This window comes from Parasteatoda tepidariorum, chromosome 1, assembly GCF_982258835.1.
Source record: "Parasteatoda tepidariorum strain Cologne lab strain chromosome 1, Ptep-v5.0, whole genome shotgun sequence".
NCBI lineage: Eukaryota > Metazoa > Arthropoda > Arachnida > Araneae > Theridiidae > Parasteatoda > Parasteatoda tepidariorum.
In genome coordinates this window covers 5,800,944-5,820,041 of record NC_141755.1, presented here as the reverse complement: position 1 = coordinate 5,820,041, position 19,098 = coordinate 5,800,944, and the positions used below count along the sequence as shown (strand labels likewise).

Below are 19,098 nucleotides of genomic sequence, written 5' to 3'. Positions count from 1 at the left end.
TAAGTAAAGATATGTTTTAGTATTTCTTTAATTATAAAAAAACAATCTAATAATTATTAAAAATATCAGTCAGATTGTCGAAATTACATTTGTATAAAAGTATAAAAATCTAAAAAAAGTACTTAGAAAAAAATTCCTTTTTATTCATATCCAAAAATTTATCAATGACTTATTTTGTAAATTAAAGAAATTTCAATGATAAATAACTATTTCTCATAGATCTAAATAAGTGACAATTTGAAAATTATTGTTTGGAAGATAACGCTGACAAAGACATCGATGTTTCATGCAGCATTTCATAGCCATAAGTTATTAAAATGCTACATAAAATATTTTTCACTTATTTTGATCTAAATTAATGCAAAACAAAGAAAAAAGTAAGGAAAATAGGTTTAATAACAATTTTGCGTCAAAGGGTTAATACATATCTGAGCTATCACGATCCGTGAATTGTGTCTCAAACTTACTGAGAGGCATTGACACTAGGTGTCTATTTTACAATCATGTTCAGCCTTTGTAATTTTTATAATTAAGGAAATTTGTTTTTAAACTTAAATGGGTTCTTCTTAATTTTCGATTTCATTTGAAAGTTTTATCTAACATAACACTGCTAAAAAAAATCGGATCAAATTACGTCATAAGGAACCGGCACTTTGGGTGCACTATCCATAAAATCCATTTTCACTGTAAAATATTATACCGTTCTTTTTACAGTAATATTTATTTTATTAGAGGCATTCAGTGATTTCATGAATATTATTGCTCTAAAACATATTGTAATAAAAGTGGATTTCACGGTAAAAAGTGCCTGCACCCTGAATGCTGGTACTTTTTTACCGTAATTTGAACTGGAATTTCCTACAGTGAACCCTGAGAGTCGTTGGTGGGGAGGACATTGGGTATATATCCCCTCAATTATTAGAAATTTCTGAAAGTTTCCCTCGCTATTTCAGACAAATAAAGAATATTTTTGCGAATCATTAGCGAATTAAATTCATGAAAGTTTTTCAGAAAATATAAGATTCAGAAAATATTAGAATATTTTTTTTTATGTCCGAGAATTATTGTAACAGTGTATTTAAATTTCATTCCTTTTAAAATTGGACCCCCATGTTGAAAACAATTCTTCTCTTAAAACTGACTTTCTTATTGTGATGTTCACAATTATGAATTAATATGTATTATTTTCTGGGAAATTGTAAATTATAAGTTAGTCATAAAAACGAATATCTTCGTCAATTTTTCTTTTTAAATATTTGAACCTTGGGAATTTGTTTGGTTATCTATGTAACAAGTATCGGAGATTTTCCTGTACTGAAAGTGAAATTCGTTTTTGTGAGAAAAATTAAGCAGGATAAAACAAAACGAAATAAAAAAAAAATTAAACTTCCAAATAAATGGTCAAACTTTTTTTCTAAAGTAACTAGCTATTTTTAAATAAAAAAAACAGGAAAAATTAAAACAATATTTTTCACAGCTGTAAAATATCAGTTGAAAAAGCGTTAAAAAACTTCACTTTGAAAAATATATTATGCGTTTTAAACAAAAAATTCTTTTCCTAACTTAAAATGTATAAATTGCTTAGATATGGCAAATTTTATTCAGTTATAACTTTATGTAGACAGCACTATCTAAACCTATTAAATAAACAGAAAAAATAAGATTACTTTATATTGAATTTTCCTCAAGCATTAAATTGCCTCGACATATTAGACTTTGGTCCAATAATAGCCCAGTATTTTTTATCCTTCATATTTTAGTATACATCTTTTCTTCAGACAGGCGGCAAGTAAACATTTCTTTTTCGTTGGCAGCGTCTCATCAGCATATGAAGAACATGACATTGCTTGAAGCAGGCGATTTCGTAACGTTGCCACTCCTATCTTAGAAATATATGCAATAAACGTTAGATTCCCTCCAGCTGTCTACTCTTCTGTGAAAGTAAATTTACCCTTGTCAGAAGAGGATTTAAGGAAGAAAAAATTATTTGAAAGATCGGGTACTTTTCTTATTGGAAACTTCCATGATAAATTAGGTAAACAAATAAATTCTAAATTCTTATTTCTCATTTTTTGGTTAATATGCATATAGCATGACTATTTTCAATGCCATGTAATGTGGAAGATTCCGTAAGGATCGAAATTAAGTTTTATTGAATAAAGAATGAGAGAAAGTTTCGCAAAATGTAACATTTAGATTAAATTAAATAAACTGGAATAATTCAAAAATAGGATCTTTTTCTTATTGGAATCTTTTAAGATAAATTAAGTAAACAAACAAATTTCGAAATTTTTTTCTACTCTTTTCGGTTAATATAATATTGCTTGGATACGATACAATAAGATATATCCTGTAAAGGTTGAAATGAAGTTTCATTGAATAAAGAGTATGAAAAAGCTTCCTAAATGGTAAAATATTCTATGAATTACATGAATAGAGAAAAATTCTTTGTTTATAGCAAGTTGCCGATATAAACTAATAATCTCATTGTATTATTTTTGACAACTCTATTGTATTGCAGTTTCTCTCATACAAACAATGTATAGGAAAGAATGTAAGATTTCAATCATTTGATTGCAATAAATCACGCAAGTGTTTATTTCTCTATGAATTTAGTTTCACTATTTTAATCAATTTTTGCCAATAACAAGTTTTTGTTAGAAAACATTCTTGAGTGATGAAAATTAAATTTCTTGTTTAAAATAACTAATTTTTCTGTTATTGTACATTTTATTTTGAAAAAAAAAAAAGACAAAAATGTACTTTTAAACGTTTGAACAGAATTGCCATTTTTACCGATTTTTGTCTCAACCATGAAAGCGATGATTACTTTTTATTGGATGCTAATCAATAGGGTCTAGTCAACATTTTTCAAGAATTCTGATTAAAGTATCGATTGAAAAGAAGTCCAATTGGTTGAAGTTCGTTAACATGAATCTGTTTTTGTAAAGCAATTGGAACGCTCTGTATAAATAATGCATGGCAACGAGATTCAAAGACGACGCAAAAATCTGTATCTACAGCTTTGCCCTAAAATTCCTGCACAAAGTAATTTGATAAAAATCACAGATTTTTAATTGAAAATGGTTAACTTTTTTTATTTATTCATGAAGCATACAGTAGAGGTTATCTGATGAACAGCATATCAGGCTTTTTCGTCGCTTATTCCCTCTTTTGACGACATTTTCAATTAACATTTTGCATAAATGTGGCTGAATTCCGTTCGTACAACTCTCAATTCGGCTGTTTTTCGAAAGCTCAGTCGTAATATGAAATAATACTTTTCTGCGAATAATTAGGTATTTTTATAACTGCTGGGAATTTCCGATGAAAACACGTTAAGCTTTCGTAGTGCTCCGCTTTTAATAACCCTAAACTATCAGCTGTCACTTAATCTTTTTCCGTTGGCTTTTCAACTCAAAAATTCATATTTTTCTCTCATTTAGGGTACCCATTATTACTCGGACTTCAAAGGCATTTTTATCTAACACTAATTCTTGGAAATGTACTAGAGGATAACGAAATAGCAAAAACTGTTTGTCGTTGAAGTTTCATACATGTCCCGATATCACATGAAAAAAATATTGTGCGGTAATACTATAAATAAAATAAATAAATTTTCTTTTCTGTTATTGTATTCTTCGCCAAATGATATCCTTTTTTTCCCCAACAGGAGACTTAATTGCATATTTTCGCAGCCAACTTCACGCTTAAGTTCAATTGTTATATATTTTGACAGATGGTAAGATTTGCTTATCAAACAATGTCTATTTGAATTTGTGCAATGGTATATGTTTTGAAGGATTTCAAGGGCATTTTTTTTTTTTAAATTTCCAATCAGACAACTAACTGTTAAGTGTTCTGTCATTAACTAGACAATTCGAATACCCAAGGAGGGTATAGTTAAGGTAGAATTTAAGGTTGAATTTGAGGGTATAGTTAAGGTAGAATTCCCCACCAAGAAAATTTGAGACTTCCTACAAGTTGTGTTTTACAGCTCGCTTTTACAAATTGGATAAGATCAATTTTACCACATCAGGCATTTTTTTTCAAATCTGGCAGAATGAATTACCTTTTCATGACTTTTGAACTGCAACACAATCGGCTACTTGCATCTCGAGAAGAAGCGAGACTACGCCTAACTATGTGATTTAAATAAGATTTAATTGGATACCAGTCAGCGACGTCGCACACGTGTGTCGAACCTGATTAGCTTCTGAATCGACAAATGCCACGATTTACGTATTATGACGTCACTTGCAGACATCCAATTATGACGCTGACCGTAAACAGTGAGTTATTTCTTTGTCACAATATTTTCAACATTTCTCTTTTACGTTTTATGTTTTTATCCTCAGAGTTTTGATTAAATAATTAGACTAGGACGCTTACAGTAAAAAAGTAAATTAAACAATTTTAATTACTTTATCACACTTTTGCTCTACAATATATTTAGTTTAGGATAAATTGATCAAATTTGAATTTACATACTTAAATTATATCAAATTTATTTTTTGACGGAACGATTCCCTCGCGTGTTTCCATTTGAAAAAAAATAAGATTTCTAATTTAATATAATTTGCATGTTTCAACACATGTTTTTTTAGTTTTCAATCGCAATTTTGTGCCAATCTAATCCACTGAGAAAAATCCATAAACTGCGTCGGACGGAAAACATGTTTTTCTATTCCCTTGCCAAATTCAGAAAATCCTCTCATACAAATAAATTGCTAGAAAATCTTCAGGAAATCACCTCACATATCAAAGAATATCACAGAACTGGAAAAGAAATAAGGTCAAAATGTATTTTTTTCTCTTTTTATTCCCTTCTCAATGAAATCTAGTTGGCAAGATTGGACAAGCATAACAGAAAGTTGGCGAAAAGTTTGGGACAGTAGATTACTGAAATTGATACACAGTGAAAGAAGTAACAAAAAATGTTGGATATGGTTACATTCCAATATAAATAGAACGGTGAACTTTCAAAATATTAAGATACTCAGAATGAGATGTTTCTTGATATTATTAACTTAAAAAAATATAAGGATATGAATCTAGAGCACCATGCCTATATTTTAGAAATAATTCATAAAGCAATGCAAAATAATTTTTAATTAAAGCTGATCTGAATTTTGTCTTTTATGCTAAACTTTAATATATTGGGTGCCGATCCAGCTGCAATTTTTTAGGGACCTTATATATTTCTAAATTATCCAGTATATATCTTTAAATTATCCAGTAAAATATTACCTTGCAAGCATTCATTTTCGGGCCAAATCTTGGTAGCTAACAAATCACACACGCTTCAGTATTGGAGTAAGAATGCGCTATAAAACGAAATCCCTCTATTTAAGCTTTTACCTCAATTTGCGCTTCTATTTTCATATTTTGTAATCTGGCAATCTTATTACGAAAATATTTTAAATCATTCTTGAAAATTTTCAAGTACGTGTAAGTTCATTTGAATTTGCTACTCACTTTATTGATTTCGTTCAGTATTTTGTTCTGTTTTTTCTTTAAATTTTATTTTCTGCTTTTTATTTGTTATTCATTACTTAATGTGTTCTATTTTGTTTCAAAATTTTTTTCAGTGCTCCCCACACTATTGTATTTATATATTTTGCTCCGGTTATACTGATGCAAAATTAGAAAGCACTCCTTTTTGTGGATATAATCGTGTAAGCTGATGAAGAGATTATATCTTTTCTTCTCGAATTTTTATTTAATAAAATGAAAAAAAAATTCTCAATTTTTTTTATTTTATTTTCTTATGTTTTTTTGTCTTAATAATTTTCTCCTTTATTTATTTATTTATTGTTATTTAGTAATTTTTCAAATGTTCTCTCTAAATTTTGAGCCTATATATATATATATATATATATATATATATATATATATATATATATATATATATATATATATATATATATATATATATATATATATATATATATATATATATATATATATATATATATATATATATATATATATATATATATATATATATATATATATATGTAATACAAAAATTAAATACTTTTGTATTAATAAAAGCATTAAAACTTCATTCCTTTTCATTAAATATCTTTAGTAAAGGATAAGGGTAGAAATTCTATTTTGGGACTTCAAGGCTAAAAACATGCCAATGAATAATAATTAGATTAATACTTCAAAAGAGAAGTTATTTTAAGATCTTTCACTTCCATATAAGGAAAGATTAAACGATTTGCTTTGAGTAATAAATAAATTTGATGAGGCGTAAGAATACAAAAAGATATATGACTGGAGCCTTTTTACTCTTTTTAATCATCCTATAAAATGCAGAGCGCAAGATTTTGCGTGGCTTTTTGTTGTTTATCTTGCTAAAATAAAATCCGTCAGCTTAGACGGGATATCTGTTCCCCCTCTCCCGCTTCGGAGAGGGGTTAAACTGCTATTTCACCATCGCTTAGTAAAATAAAAGATTGAACTGAATCTGGACTCTTCAATCATGCTGCTTTCACGCATTTAACTAAAAAAATATCGGTGTGGATACACCGCATATTATAAGACGGCAGGACTGTTGCTTTGTGCAGGAAACCCCTTAAAAGAAAATTTTTGTGCAATACTATTGCGAACTATGCCTAAAATGACTGCTACTTCGTCGCCTTGGAAATCCCTGTTTCACCCCCTTTAATTTGAAGAGAAAAAACTTCATTGGACTCCTGAGATTAAAAAGTTCTCGATTGTGGGGGAAAATGAAAAGACTTCCCAACCGGAAGAGATCGCCTAACGCCGCCCTGAAGGTCCTGAAGGATTCCTCACCCACCCGGGAGAAAAATTGCTTCATCGGTGATTTTACGGTACCAGAATGCTTCGCTTGGAGACAGACCGTTCGATGTTGCCTGAATGTTGAAAGAAACTGTGACAGCCATGAAAACGTTTGTGTCTACAATGCCTGTTAGTGCCCTCAGAAGCAAGGAAGTGTACGATTTATAGTGCGAAAGTCCTAATCAAGTGTGCGAAAGTCCTAATCAAGATGTTGTGAAAAAAATAAAAAAAAAGAAGAAAAGAAAAATGTGCGCGATTTATAGTAGAGGAGCTTTTTGCTCCTATGGAAAATTCCTTTATAGGAAAAAGATTTTTTTTTTCTCCTTCGAAGTGTGATAAAAGTGCTTATTTTTTTTTTAAGTAACAAAAATTAATCCAGTGAACATCTGTATATTTTTTTTTTCCTCGATAATGAATAAGTTTTACTTCATATTTTAGTAATCTAATTTTTTTATTTTATTACGAATCTTTGGAAGAGTGAAGTATGAAGTGCATTCTTGTGTTTATATTGTTTTTTTTATTTTTATGATATATAGTTTTTTATGATATAGTGCATTTATACTGCTTTTAAAATGTTTTTAAAAGAAATAGATGTGGTTCAAACGTCAATTAAAGTAACGAAGGCAAACAAAATTAAGTTATTATTTAAACTTTTATTTCCAAATGATTTGTCTAGATTAAACCGTAACAAAATTCTTAATTTTTCAGAATTTTCTTTTGAAACTAACGATAATGAATTTGCAAACAAACTAAAATAAATTTGTGATACTTTTAATTTTTCGGATTTAATCAAAATTTCAGATATTCTAAATATTTCCAGTGAAGGAAATAAGGAGGAAATTGCCAAGCATATTTTAAATTGTTTATGTGATTTTAATTACCTAAAAAATTCAATTGTAAATGAAAACCCCTCCGAAGATGAGGAGGAAGCTATTCAGTTTAAAAGTAAGCAAACTCAAACTGATTTTGAACCACATTTACCAACTAAAACTTGTGTAAATCAATTTACACAAGTTAATTTAAATTCTATATGTACAAAAAGTAGTGTTGATGAAGATATGGTATCATACAGTCAAAGTTCTAGTAATAATATAAATAGGGAAAATGAAACAAAATTAGTAGTTAGTTTTTCAGATATTGAAGCAGTTACCCCTATGTTTAATGGAAACCGCTTTGATAACATAAATTCTTGGTTTGAAAATTTTGAAACTCATGCTAATTTATTTAAATTGTCTGATATGCAAAAATTTTTATTTGCAAAAAGATGTATGAAACAAAATGCATTAACTTTAATTAGAAGTGAAACTCAGTTAAATTCATATGAAAAGTTAAAAAATCTTTTGCTTGAAGAATTTGGACTTAGTTGCAATAGTGCAGAAGTACATGCAATGTTGCAAAAAAGAAAACAAAGGTATAATGAAACTCTTCAAGAATATTTCCTAAAAATGAGAGAAATAGCTACTCAAAGTGATATTGATGACTTAGCTCTAATCACTTATATAATTCAAGGAATACCAGACCAAACAAATAATAAAACAGTTCTTTATGGAGCCAGTAATCTTTTTGAATTTAAACAAAAACTTAAACTTTATGAAAAAATTAAAAGTGACTTAGATAAAAATAAATTTCAAGCTAATAAGGGACCATATGTTAGGAAGTTAGAAAACCCGAAATATGACATTAAGTGCTTTAAGTGTAATGCACCAGGACATAAAGCCCCGGCTTGTCCTAAAAATAAAATTGTAACCCCGAATGTGACAAAACCCAAAATACATCATACTACACAGGAGAACCCATTGAATCAATGTAAATATTGCTCAAAGAAAGGACTTTTGAATCAATTTCACATGGGCTCCACGTGTGTAAACAACCCTAGTAATGTGGTTGATGTGAACGTTCAAAATATGACAAGTAATCAATAGCAATTACTCATATCCGGATATATAGTAGAAAATAGGTACCTAAATGGATATAAAGTGGAAAATGGATATATAGTTAAAAATGAATACCTAAATGGAGGTAAAGTGAAAAATAAATACCTAAAGGGACGTCCAAAACAAAATAAAAATGAAAAAGTAAAAGAGATATTATTGAATGTTGATACCGGGTCAACATTAAATGTAATACCAAAAGATTTGATGTTAAAATTGAATATTCCTATTAAAAAATGTGAGGAATTAAAGGTTACCCAAACAAAAGGACAACTAACACTTAACAAAATTTGTGAGTTTCCCCTTAAATTAGGCAAAATTGTTAAGTCAGTTAAGTTTTTTGTAATTGATACTGATTTACCATATGCTTTACTTGGGTTGCAGGCTTGCAAAGAGTTTTGTTTGTTTATTGATTGTGTCGGGCCAGTTGTTACTCAATTTGGTAAGAGATTGATCACCTCTGCTAATTCTAACAATGACAACTTATCTTTGCACATTAGACAGCAAAATTCTCAAAATGTAAAGGGTAACAAAAATAAAAGGAAAAGGACAAATAGGAAAAAGAAAAAATGTCCAAAAATTTCAAATGATTCGAAGATAGATCTAGGTAATGGGTGCACACATTATCAGGTTAATATCGACGAAAAAATAAAAAATGAAAGCAAAATAGAAAATGTGGACTTAAAAGAAATTTTAGAAAGTTATGATGATATTTTTGCAAAACATAAACACGACGTAGGAGAAATTAGAATGGAACCGCAAAGAGTCAGGTTAACCTCAGATTTACCTATATCTCTAAGGCCGTACAAAACATCCCCAAAACAACAACAAGAAATTGATTTACAAATAGAGGAATTGTTAAAAAATAACATTATAAAAGAAAGTTCATCCCCTTATGCTGCCCCAGTAACTTTAGTTTTTAAAAAAGATGAAAATAAAAAGAGTCGTTTATGTATTGACTATCGAAAACTAAATCAAATTACAAAAACAGATTCTGAACCTCTACCTTTAATACAAACTTTAATAGAAAAATTGTCTAATAGTAGTTATTATTCTAAAATAGATTTATCACAGGGATATCACCATGTTCGTATTCATCCTGATGACACTGAGAAATTAGCATTCGCTACTCACAATGGTCTATTTGAATACTTAAGATTACCTTTTGGCTGGAAGAATGCCCCGAGCATTTTTCAACGTACAGTTCGTAGAATTTTAAATAAACATAAAATTAAGTTTGCTACAAACTACTTTGATGATATCATTATACTTTCTAATTCTTATGATGAACATTTAACCCATCTTAAAAAGATTTTTGATATTTGTAAACAAGAAAACTTAAAATTAAAACTTTCAAAATGTTCATTTTTGCAAAAACAAATAGAATTTTTAGGATATGAAATTAAAAATGGAATTGTATCATCCGATAACCATAATATTGAAGTGATTAAAAAATTAGTGCCCCCTAAAAATGTAAAATCATTACAAAGATTTCTCGGATCAATAAATGTTTACAATAAATTTATTGATAATTATGCGAGTATTCGACATCCTTTAAATAATTTGTTAAAGAAAGATGTAAAATGGGTGTGGTCAGATAAATGTCAACAATCTTTTGAACTTTTAAAAAATGCTATTATTTGTAAGCCAATTTTGAAAATTTTTAACCCTAATCATGAATGTCATCTTTTTGTTGATGCATCATTAGTTGGAATTGGATGTGTGCTAAAACAGACAGATGAATGTGGTGTATTGCATCCTGTAGCTTTTCATTCTCGTTCATTAAGGGACTATGAAAAAAACTATGCAATTACAGAACTTGAATGTCTTGCTATTGTCGATTCTCTAAATAAATTCCATCATTACCTTTTTGGACAAAAATTCACCATACATACTGACCATGCTGCTTTAGTTTGGCTAAGAAATGTTAAAAATTTAAAAGGTAGATTATTTAGATGGTCATTATTGTTAAGTATGTATGAATATGATATTAAATACACAAAAGGCTCTGCTAATTTTGAAGCAGATTGGCTTTCGAGAGATGCAACACATTCAATTGTCCAAAGTAATAGTAAAAATAATAATGTTCATGTTTCACATTTATTGAATTTGAGTGAAATAGTGGAAGCTCAAAGGAAAGATAACTTACAAGGTAAATTTTTTGATATCAATAATGTATTGTGTGTACGTAAGAAAAATTTTACTAAAATAGTTGTTCCATTTTCGTTAAGATTAAAACTTCTACAAAGTGCTCATGATAAATTTAATCACCCAGGAGTTCAGAAAATGATTAACTTAATAACCCCTGTTTATTATTGGAACAACATAACTGCAGATATAACAAAATTTTGTAAACATTGTCATACGTGCCAATTAAATAAAAAACCGCGACAAAAAAGATTTGGATTATTACAATCCTTACCCCCTGTTAATCAGTCTTTTGACTTACTAGCAATAGATAGTGTTGGTGGATTGAATTACTATAATTCAACAAAAAAATATTTAACTTTAATTATTGACCACCTTACACGCTACATTTGGGCTTTTGCATCAAAATCCATTAGCTCAGAAACTTATACAAATTTTTTGCATCAAATTTTTCAAAATCAAATCCCCAAATCCTTGTTGAGTGATCGAAACGCTGCTTTTACTTCTTCTCATTTTAAAAAGTTTTTGAAACATAATAAAATTCAACAATTATTGACAACTGCACATCATCCGCAGTCTAATGGCAAGGTTGAACGCCTTGGTCAAACAATAATTACCCGTTTAAAATGTAAAATTAATGAAAAACCTACTAAAACTCTCTGGCCTGTTTTGTTAAAAGATATAGTTAATACTTATAACTTAACTCCCCATTCTGTAACAAAATTTCCACCTGCATACCTCATGCATGGTAGACTCCCCTACGAAAATCCCTTAAATGAAAAAGTCTATCCACCTGTTGAAGAAGCTAAAAAAATAGCAATTCAAAGAACTAGAGAATATCATGAAAGAAATAAAATTTATTATGATTCTAGATTTTTAGATATAGACTTTAAAAATGATGAATTAGTTCTGTTTGAAGAATTTACTTATCCTAATACAAGGAAGTTGTCACCTCCTTTCAGTGGACCGTATAAAATTCTTCAAAAAATTTCAGAAGTTAATTACAAAATAAATAAAAAGAATAATTTGAGTAAACAAAATTTTGAAATAGTACATGTTTCAAAGCTTAGGAAATATCACAACCCACAAATGTTAAAATTAAATCATGAATAGTCACCAACAGAAATTTTTACTTTCTTCAAGGGAAGAAGTAATCCCTATTTTTTTGAGAGATCCGAATCGCGTTTTGTGGAGATGTTTACCTCAGCATCAGTTAGGAGTGAGGGCGAAGTAACTTGAACTTTTTTTTTCTCAACACAGTGAGAAAAAACTCTCTAAGCTATTTTTGTTTTATCCAGTCTGGATCTCTCAATTACACAGTGCTTCATGAAATTCTGTTTTCTTCCATTTTAACGGGGAATACAAAATTTCATCTAGTAAAAAACCCCATTAACCATACAGAATCTTAAATTCTGATTAAATGACACTTAGTTGTCCATCTCTTTCACATAAAAATTGTGAATATTTTTTTTAACCATACAGAATCGTAAATTCTGATTAAATGACAATTGTTGTCCAGGTCGTTTTACATAAAAATTTTGTATATTTTTGTGTGAAAAATTTTGAAAAGATTTTTTGGAATAGTTATATTAAATGTTTAAATTTTTCTTTCTGTTTAGTTCACTAAATAGATAAATTGTATTATTATGTTTTTATTGTTGTTGCTGTAAATAATTTTTTCACATTTTGGAAAAAGGTTATTTATAGTAGGAAAGAGGACAGTCATACCAACATAAAGTATATATTCATAGTATTCTAAATTTTTTTTGGCTTACCAAAATTTTTTTTTTGGGGGGGGGGGGATGTAATACAAAAATTAAATACTTTTGTATTAATAAAAGCATTAAAACTTCATTCCTTTTCATTAAATATCTTTAGTAAAGGATAAGGGTAGAAATTCTATTTTGGGACTTCAAGGCTAAAAACATGCCAATGAATAATAATTAGATTAATACTTCAAAAGAGAAGTTATTTTAAGATCTTTCACTTCCATATAAGGAAAGATTAAACGATTTGCTTTGAGTAATAAATAAATTTGATGAGGCGTAAGAATACAAAAAGATATATGACTGGAGCCTTTTTACTCTTTTTAATCATCCTATAAAATGCAGAGCGCAAGATTTTGCGTGGCTTTTTGTTGTTTATCTTGCTAAAATAAAATCCGTCAGCTTAGACGGGATATCTGTTCCCCCTCTCCCGCTTCGGAGAGGGGTTAAACTGCTATTTCACCATCGCTTAGTAAAATAAAAGATTAAACTGAATCTGGACTCTTCAATCATGCTGCTTTCACGCATTTAACTAAAAAAATATCGGTGTGGATACACCGCATATTATATATATATATATATATATATATATATATATATATAGTTATTTACGACCCCTAATGTGCATATATTTTTCCTCAATTTTTAAAAATTATTCTTAAAATATACATGAAAGGGGTCGTTTTAAGGGGATTAGTTCAGAAGTTGTGAACGGTTCTTATTCTCACCAAGATTTTTGAAGAAATCGCCGCGAGGAAAGTACCCAAATAATAATATAGGTAAAAAGCTAGTGGGAATAACAAGAAAAATGTGTTTTTTCTCACCTTAAATATTCTAATGATACTTCTAATTCTCCGTTATGAGCTGGAGATTCTAACGTGTCCAACACAACTGATGTATCTGAACAGACGCTATCACAGGACATAGCTCTTTGAAGCTTTGCCGAGGAACCTCCTCCTTCGACAGCTTTTCAGAAGACAAGAATAAAACACATTTTCATACAAATAAATAAAACCGAATAAATCAGATCTAAATCAGAAATAAATGATAATAAAATTTATCTAAATCAGAAATAAATGGACGAAATAATCGAAAGATAGAAAAAACTAATACAAAGTATGCATAACAATATAAAATATTAACTGCACATAAAAGTATTACTAAATACAATATAATAACTTCTATTTAAAGAGTATTGATTACACTGGGGGACAAATTTTTTGTTGCATTGATGCAAATACTTGATATTGCCTGATTTGACTAACGGTTTTCAAATCTGAAATTAGTTTTGCTCATAAGCTAGTAAATTTACTTTATTTTTAAAATGACGTTTTTAGTCTATGTACACGTTTTAAAACGTTATATATAAAAGGGGGTGCATAAATGTTGCGACAAACTTCTAGGGAAGTTGGGAAGCATCCTCATCATTAAAATTGCGCAGAAATTAATGTTCGGAAATATCGTTGTGTGCGGTTTGGGGCGCTTAAACCTATTATGACCGCTTCAGGGGCACACGAAAAAACAGCGCTTTATAAGGAAGCATCTCTAACCGCGTATGGTGGCATTTCTGTGCATGGGTTCCGAGGCAGTTTCAAACCTGGTAATGTGCTCCTAGATTTTTGTTGCTACCTACTGTAATATATAACGTTTTTGAACTTGTATATTTTGACAAAAAATGGACTAAAAATGCTATTTAAAAGAATAGAGTTTGGAGAGGGAAACTAGTTGGAGATTTGAAATCAGTGATACAAAAGAATCTAAGATCTGTTAAAAAAAATATCATGCAAGCAGAAAACAAAATATATTGACGCATAACACGCAGTAAGCTAATTATTAAATATAAGATTATTTTACAATCTTATTTCCTATTGTATTTAGATTATATTAAGTAAAAAAGGATTTCATTACATATTGTTTGATAAAAGGAACTTTGCATTAGTGATGAAATGCACCTTTTATCGAAGTCTTCAATAAAAAGTGATCGAATGCTTTATAATGTATTAATTAATTTAAAACAAGAGTTAAATTATGAAAAAATTATTTTCCAGCATATTTGTATGATTAATAAAATATTACTTTCCCTTCGAAATGAATATGCAGCGATATAAGTTAAACTTTTCATTTGAAATTCAAGGCGACTAAAAGTGTGTGTCGCGACTAAAATGCATCCAAGTTAAATAAACCTTTAAAAATGCCTACAGGTATATCACGTACTACACTGCTCGAGCAATATTTAATTTTGATGCTGGAATAGATAACGCAACTGCTCTGATTTCATCATAAATTAAATTTAGCTCGAACAACAATTCACTTAGACGTGCCTGGAGTCAAATGTGCGTGATTCAGAGCGTCGGAGCTTTAACGCTATTAAATTGAATGGAATTTTAAATAAGCATAAATGAATATGTTTTATCTTAATATCACGGGAAGGAGAAGGGTGCTCATTTCGATGTCCTAATAGAAGACATTATTTTAATAATGTTTAATGTGATTGTAGGAGGGGGGGATGAACATTTTCTTAAAACATAACAAAATATAGCGCTACGAATTTGCAAATGTCTGTATAATTTTGTGAATATTTCTTTGTTACGAATTTCAATACTTTAGAATAAATTTTTGAGGTTTTAAGAACTGCTTTATTCATCTCCAATCGAAACGAACCTCTGTGCAATGGAAACAACGAATGAATTTTACTAAATTATATAATCAAAGTTTTTAATGAATGATTTACGAAGAAATTTAACTCATATGCAAAAGGAAATTTTGATATATTGGTATTTATGAAAGTCTTTAATAAACTCGTCCTACACAGTATTTTGAAGATAGTGACTCACATAATGACTCACATAAATCACAAATTAAATACTAGTGACCTTATCTCAGTTCACGATTTATGGTAAAAATGTGCGAGAATGCTATACCACGCAAGACATTTTTTAATGCAAATTTTCATTCTCCTTTATAAGTTATTCAGAATTTTTAAATTTGCAAGAAGGAGTTTAGACAAATCCAGAGTATGCTATAAAGATTCAATTGCTGAAATTTTCTCTTTCGGATATCTAAATTCATACAAATTATTGGAAAAGAACTTCCCCCATTGCGTTATCCTAAGTACTCTCAGAGTTAATTTTTTAGTATTTACACTCTCAGAATTAATTTTTATTCTAATATTTTAAAATTTTCCTTTCAGAATTTGAAATTTCCTCTCTTATTCTAGGTATGCTTGAACTCACTTTTTCCATTCTTTAAATTTTAAATTACTTATGGAGGTGAAAGGTACTTGCAATGGAAAATTTCTCCCATTGTATAGCGTCCTTTTAAAAAGTACTTAACTTTTATTCATAATGCATTGACAAGCTTCGTTCATGAAACTATTCAGTCTCAATGTTTGTTCCAGAAAAAACCTATAATTGTAAGTACAATAATATGCCAAGAGCTCCTCTCCACATCTACTTCCACTTTAAGTCAAAGACGGTAGCAACAAAAAATGGTTGACACGAACATAAATAGTCAATTTTTTTTATTTACATTTGTTAAGATTGTAGATGATACTATTTTGCAGAAGATTAATGACTCATTTTGAAAAATAAAGTTAAATAGAGACAATGGATTTGAAAACCAAATCGCTCTTTTGGTTTTATCATTATTTTCAAATCGAGGTTTTTTTCGAAATTCCTAATGACTTCTAATGGTATTTGTGTTTTATATTTCATATGAGTAGGACTTCGAAATGAGCATCACAGTGATTTAAAAACTTCTTTTGGTGAGACTGGCACGTTTCATTTTACTCCAATACCAGCGTCCTTATCTCCCCCCCCCCGCCTGAAAAAAAAATCGTTTTTTTTTTTTTTTTAAAAAAATGAATAACGTCATATACAGTTACTTACAAACATGCAAAATTGGACTTAGTTCCCCACATAACTTAATTCCCTCGTAACCTTTTAAACCTGTAACTACAGTGTCTGCTATACCAGTGATCGCCAAACCGTCGATGGCGAAGCTCGTTAGAACGTCGATCGCGTTAACGCTCTGGACGGTGAATCTTGATTTCTCTACTCAACTGATAAACCAAATTTAAATTTTTTATTTACTTATTTATTCTTTTTAAAGATGGTTCTTCTTTTGGTTCGTAGCCCACAGTAAGATTTAAAAACGAAATGGTAGTTCAGAGTTAAGTTCGGTGACCAGTGGTCTATATCTTATCTAATCGAAATTGATAAAATAATTGAATTTTCTTTTTTTCCACAAGTTTATATTTTCTAGAGGGTTCCGTTCTGGAGGATTCCTGTCACTAGGGGCGTGTAAAACCTATCTTCAATGTCTTGACTATTTTTTTACAACATGATATAAAAACTAGGAATTGTGGGGGCATTCTCATCTTGCAGATATACCTATCTTACTCAAACTCACCCTAATTTTATAATTGGAAGAATGCGTTAAAAGGAAATCCATCATCGTTTGTCGAAAATGGGTAGCCAAAAATTCCTTCCAAATTGTGATAGAAAATTGAGAATCAGCGAAAGCCTTATATACAAGACCATTCAGAATTAAAGTTTTTCCATTGAGGAAAAATGGAAATGATCGAAGTAACTTTAAGTTCGAGAGGAGCGAATTTAATGAATATAGTAAATCGGATAAATCATTCTAACCGTGATTGTAAAACTTTTGACGACTACCTTTCATAAGACGAATGTTTTTAAAAAAAATTTTTTTAAACCTAAAATCATCGTAGAAGAATGAATTCATCAACACTTTTCAATTTATGTAGAATATTATAAATTAGTAATTTAATACTGTAGAATATTTATTTATTTGATTTATATAATTTTGTGCTTTCTTATAAGCATACTAATTACATGTTTTATTCAATATGGTAAGAATTTTTTGACTATTATAAAGCTTTTCTTGTATTGTATCATAAATTTAACAGTATATTGATATTCCATAATAATATCTGATTCTTAAAACAAAAATTGTTTGTGAGTCGCCATAAATATCTCTAAATATCTCAATATTCTGATTGTATTGCATGTTTTAAGTTAATGAAAAAAATCTGTTAAAATTTAATTAATACCTTATGCTTCTAATCATTATAAATTCTATGCAGCTTTTATATGTATATTTTTAATTTCAATCAAAAATTTTAAAAGTTTCAATTTTCAAATCAAAACATTTGATTAAAATTTTAAAACAGTACAAAAATCTAAAATTTAGAAAACACTGAATCCAGAAATGTTCGCCTATTAACCACAATACGCTTTGCCGAGAGACTACTGTATATGTTATTGAACTTTATATTGACACACGGTATCTAATATTTATGTATGCATAAGTTCATCATGACTGTCTGCCTCTAGGGAAAAAATAAAGAAGTGCATTTAAAAAAAAAAAAAGGAACTTCTAAGTTATTTTACCCCTTAATGGTTGCATAATTTTGAAGAAAGCGGTCAGAAAAGTGTTAATTTATTTATTCAAGAAAATTATATAAAGTGTATATACAATCTATGCATTTTTGCTTAATTTCCAAAAATAATTATTAAATTGATTAATTTAAGTAATTAGGTTAATTAATCATCATTAGGTCAATTCTTATCTCGACGTAAGTGGTGACATCAAGTTTAAAATTAACTACATATCTAAACATATAAAAAGTCTGGTATTGCCATCTGGTGTATAGACTGAGAAATAAACATGATTCTTAGAGTAAAATATAAATTGTTTCCATCTTTTCGACCTGCTACTTTTTTGGCATGTTAGTTTATTGCTTTCATTTTGACGGAAAAGTGAAAGAATGAATTAATGTAATAATTGGAAAGATAAATAAATTACTTTATTCATTTCCTTTTCGATAACAAATGTTTTTAAAGTGTATGGAAGAAGTAACATAAAGGAAACCATCTATTCCAAGATAGAAATATGTTAATTCAATCATAAACTTTCAATGGAATCAAAATTCAAAATTAACTGATTATTCAAATTGACTGACATAAAAGCCACTTCAATTTGGAAAGTCTTTGTACTTTAGATGCTTCATCCATTCTCTTATTTAAATAGTTCAAAAGGAAATATGTTATTGAATCGGTGAATTTAAACTTAAAAGTATGAATAACTAAATGGGTTACTTATTTCATTTAAATCTTGCGGGAAATAACGTTGCAATGGAATATGCATTTATCTCAAAGCAGATGCTTAATTGTGTAGCAAATCAGATTCTATCAGGGATTAAATTATTTTGTAGCCTTTTCGTAAATATTTATTATGTAAGACTGTATGTATATATGTAATACAAAAATTATAAATACTTTTGTATTAATAACAACATTAAAACTCATTCGTTTTCATAAAATGTCTTTGGTAAAGAATAGATGTGGAAATTCTATTTTGGGACTTCAAGGCTGAAAACATACCATTGAATCATAATTAGATTTATATTTCAAAGG

General features: G+C 29.0%; 1 protein-coding gene across 1 annotated transcript in view; it reads right to left on the bottom strand.

Annotated features, from left to right (window-relative positions):
* LOC107451997 (synaptotagmin-12) overlaps positions 1–19,098 on the bottom strand; it is a 173,454-nt gene that overhangs the window by 25,676 nt on the left and 128,680 nt on the right. The window contains exon 4 of the mRNA XM_043042166.3: positions 13,483–13,624. Coding sequence (XP_042898100.1) covers positions 13,483–13,624 — 142 coding nt within the window. The remainder of the gene's footprint in view (positions 1–13,482; positions 13,625–19,098) is intronic.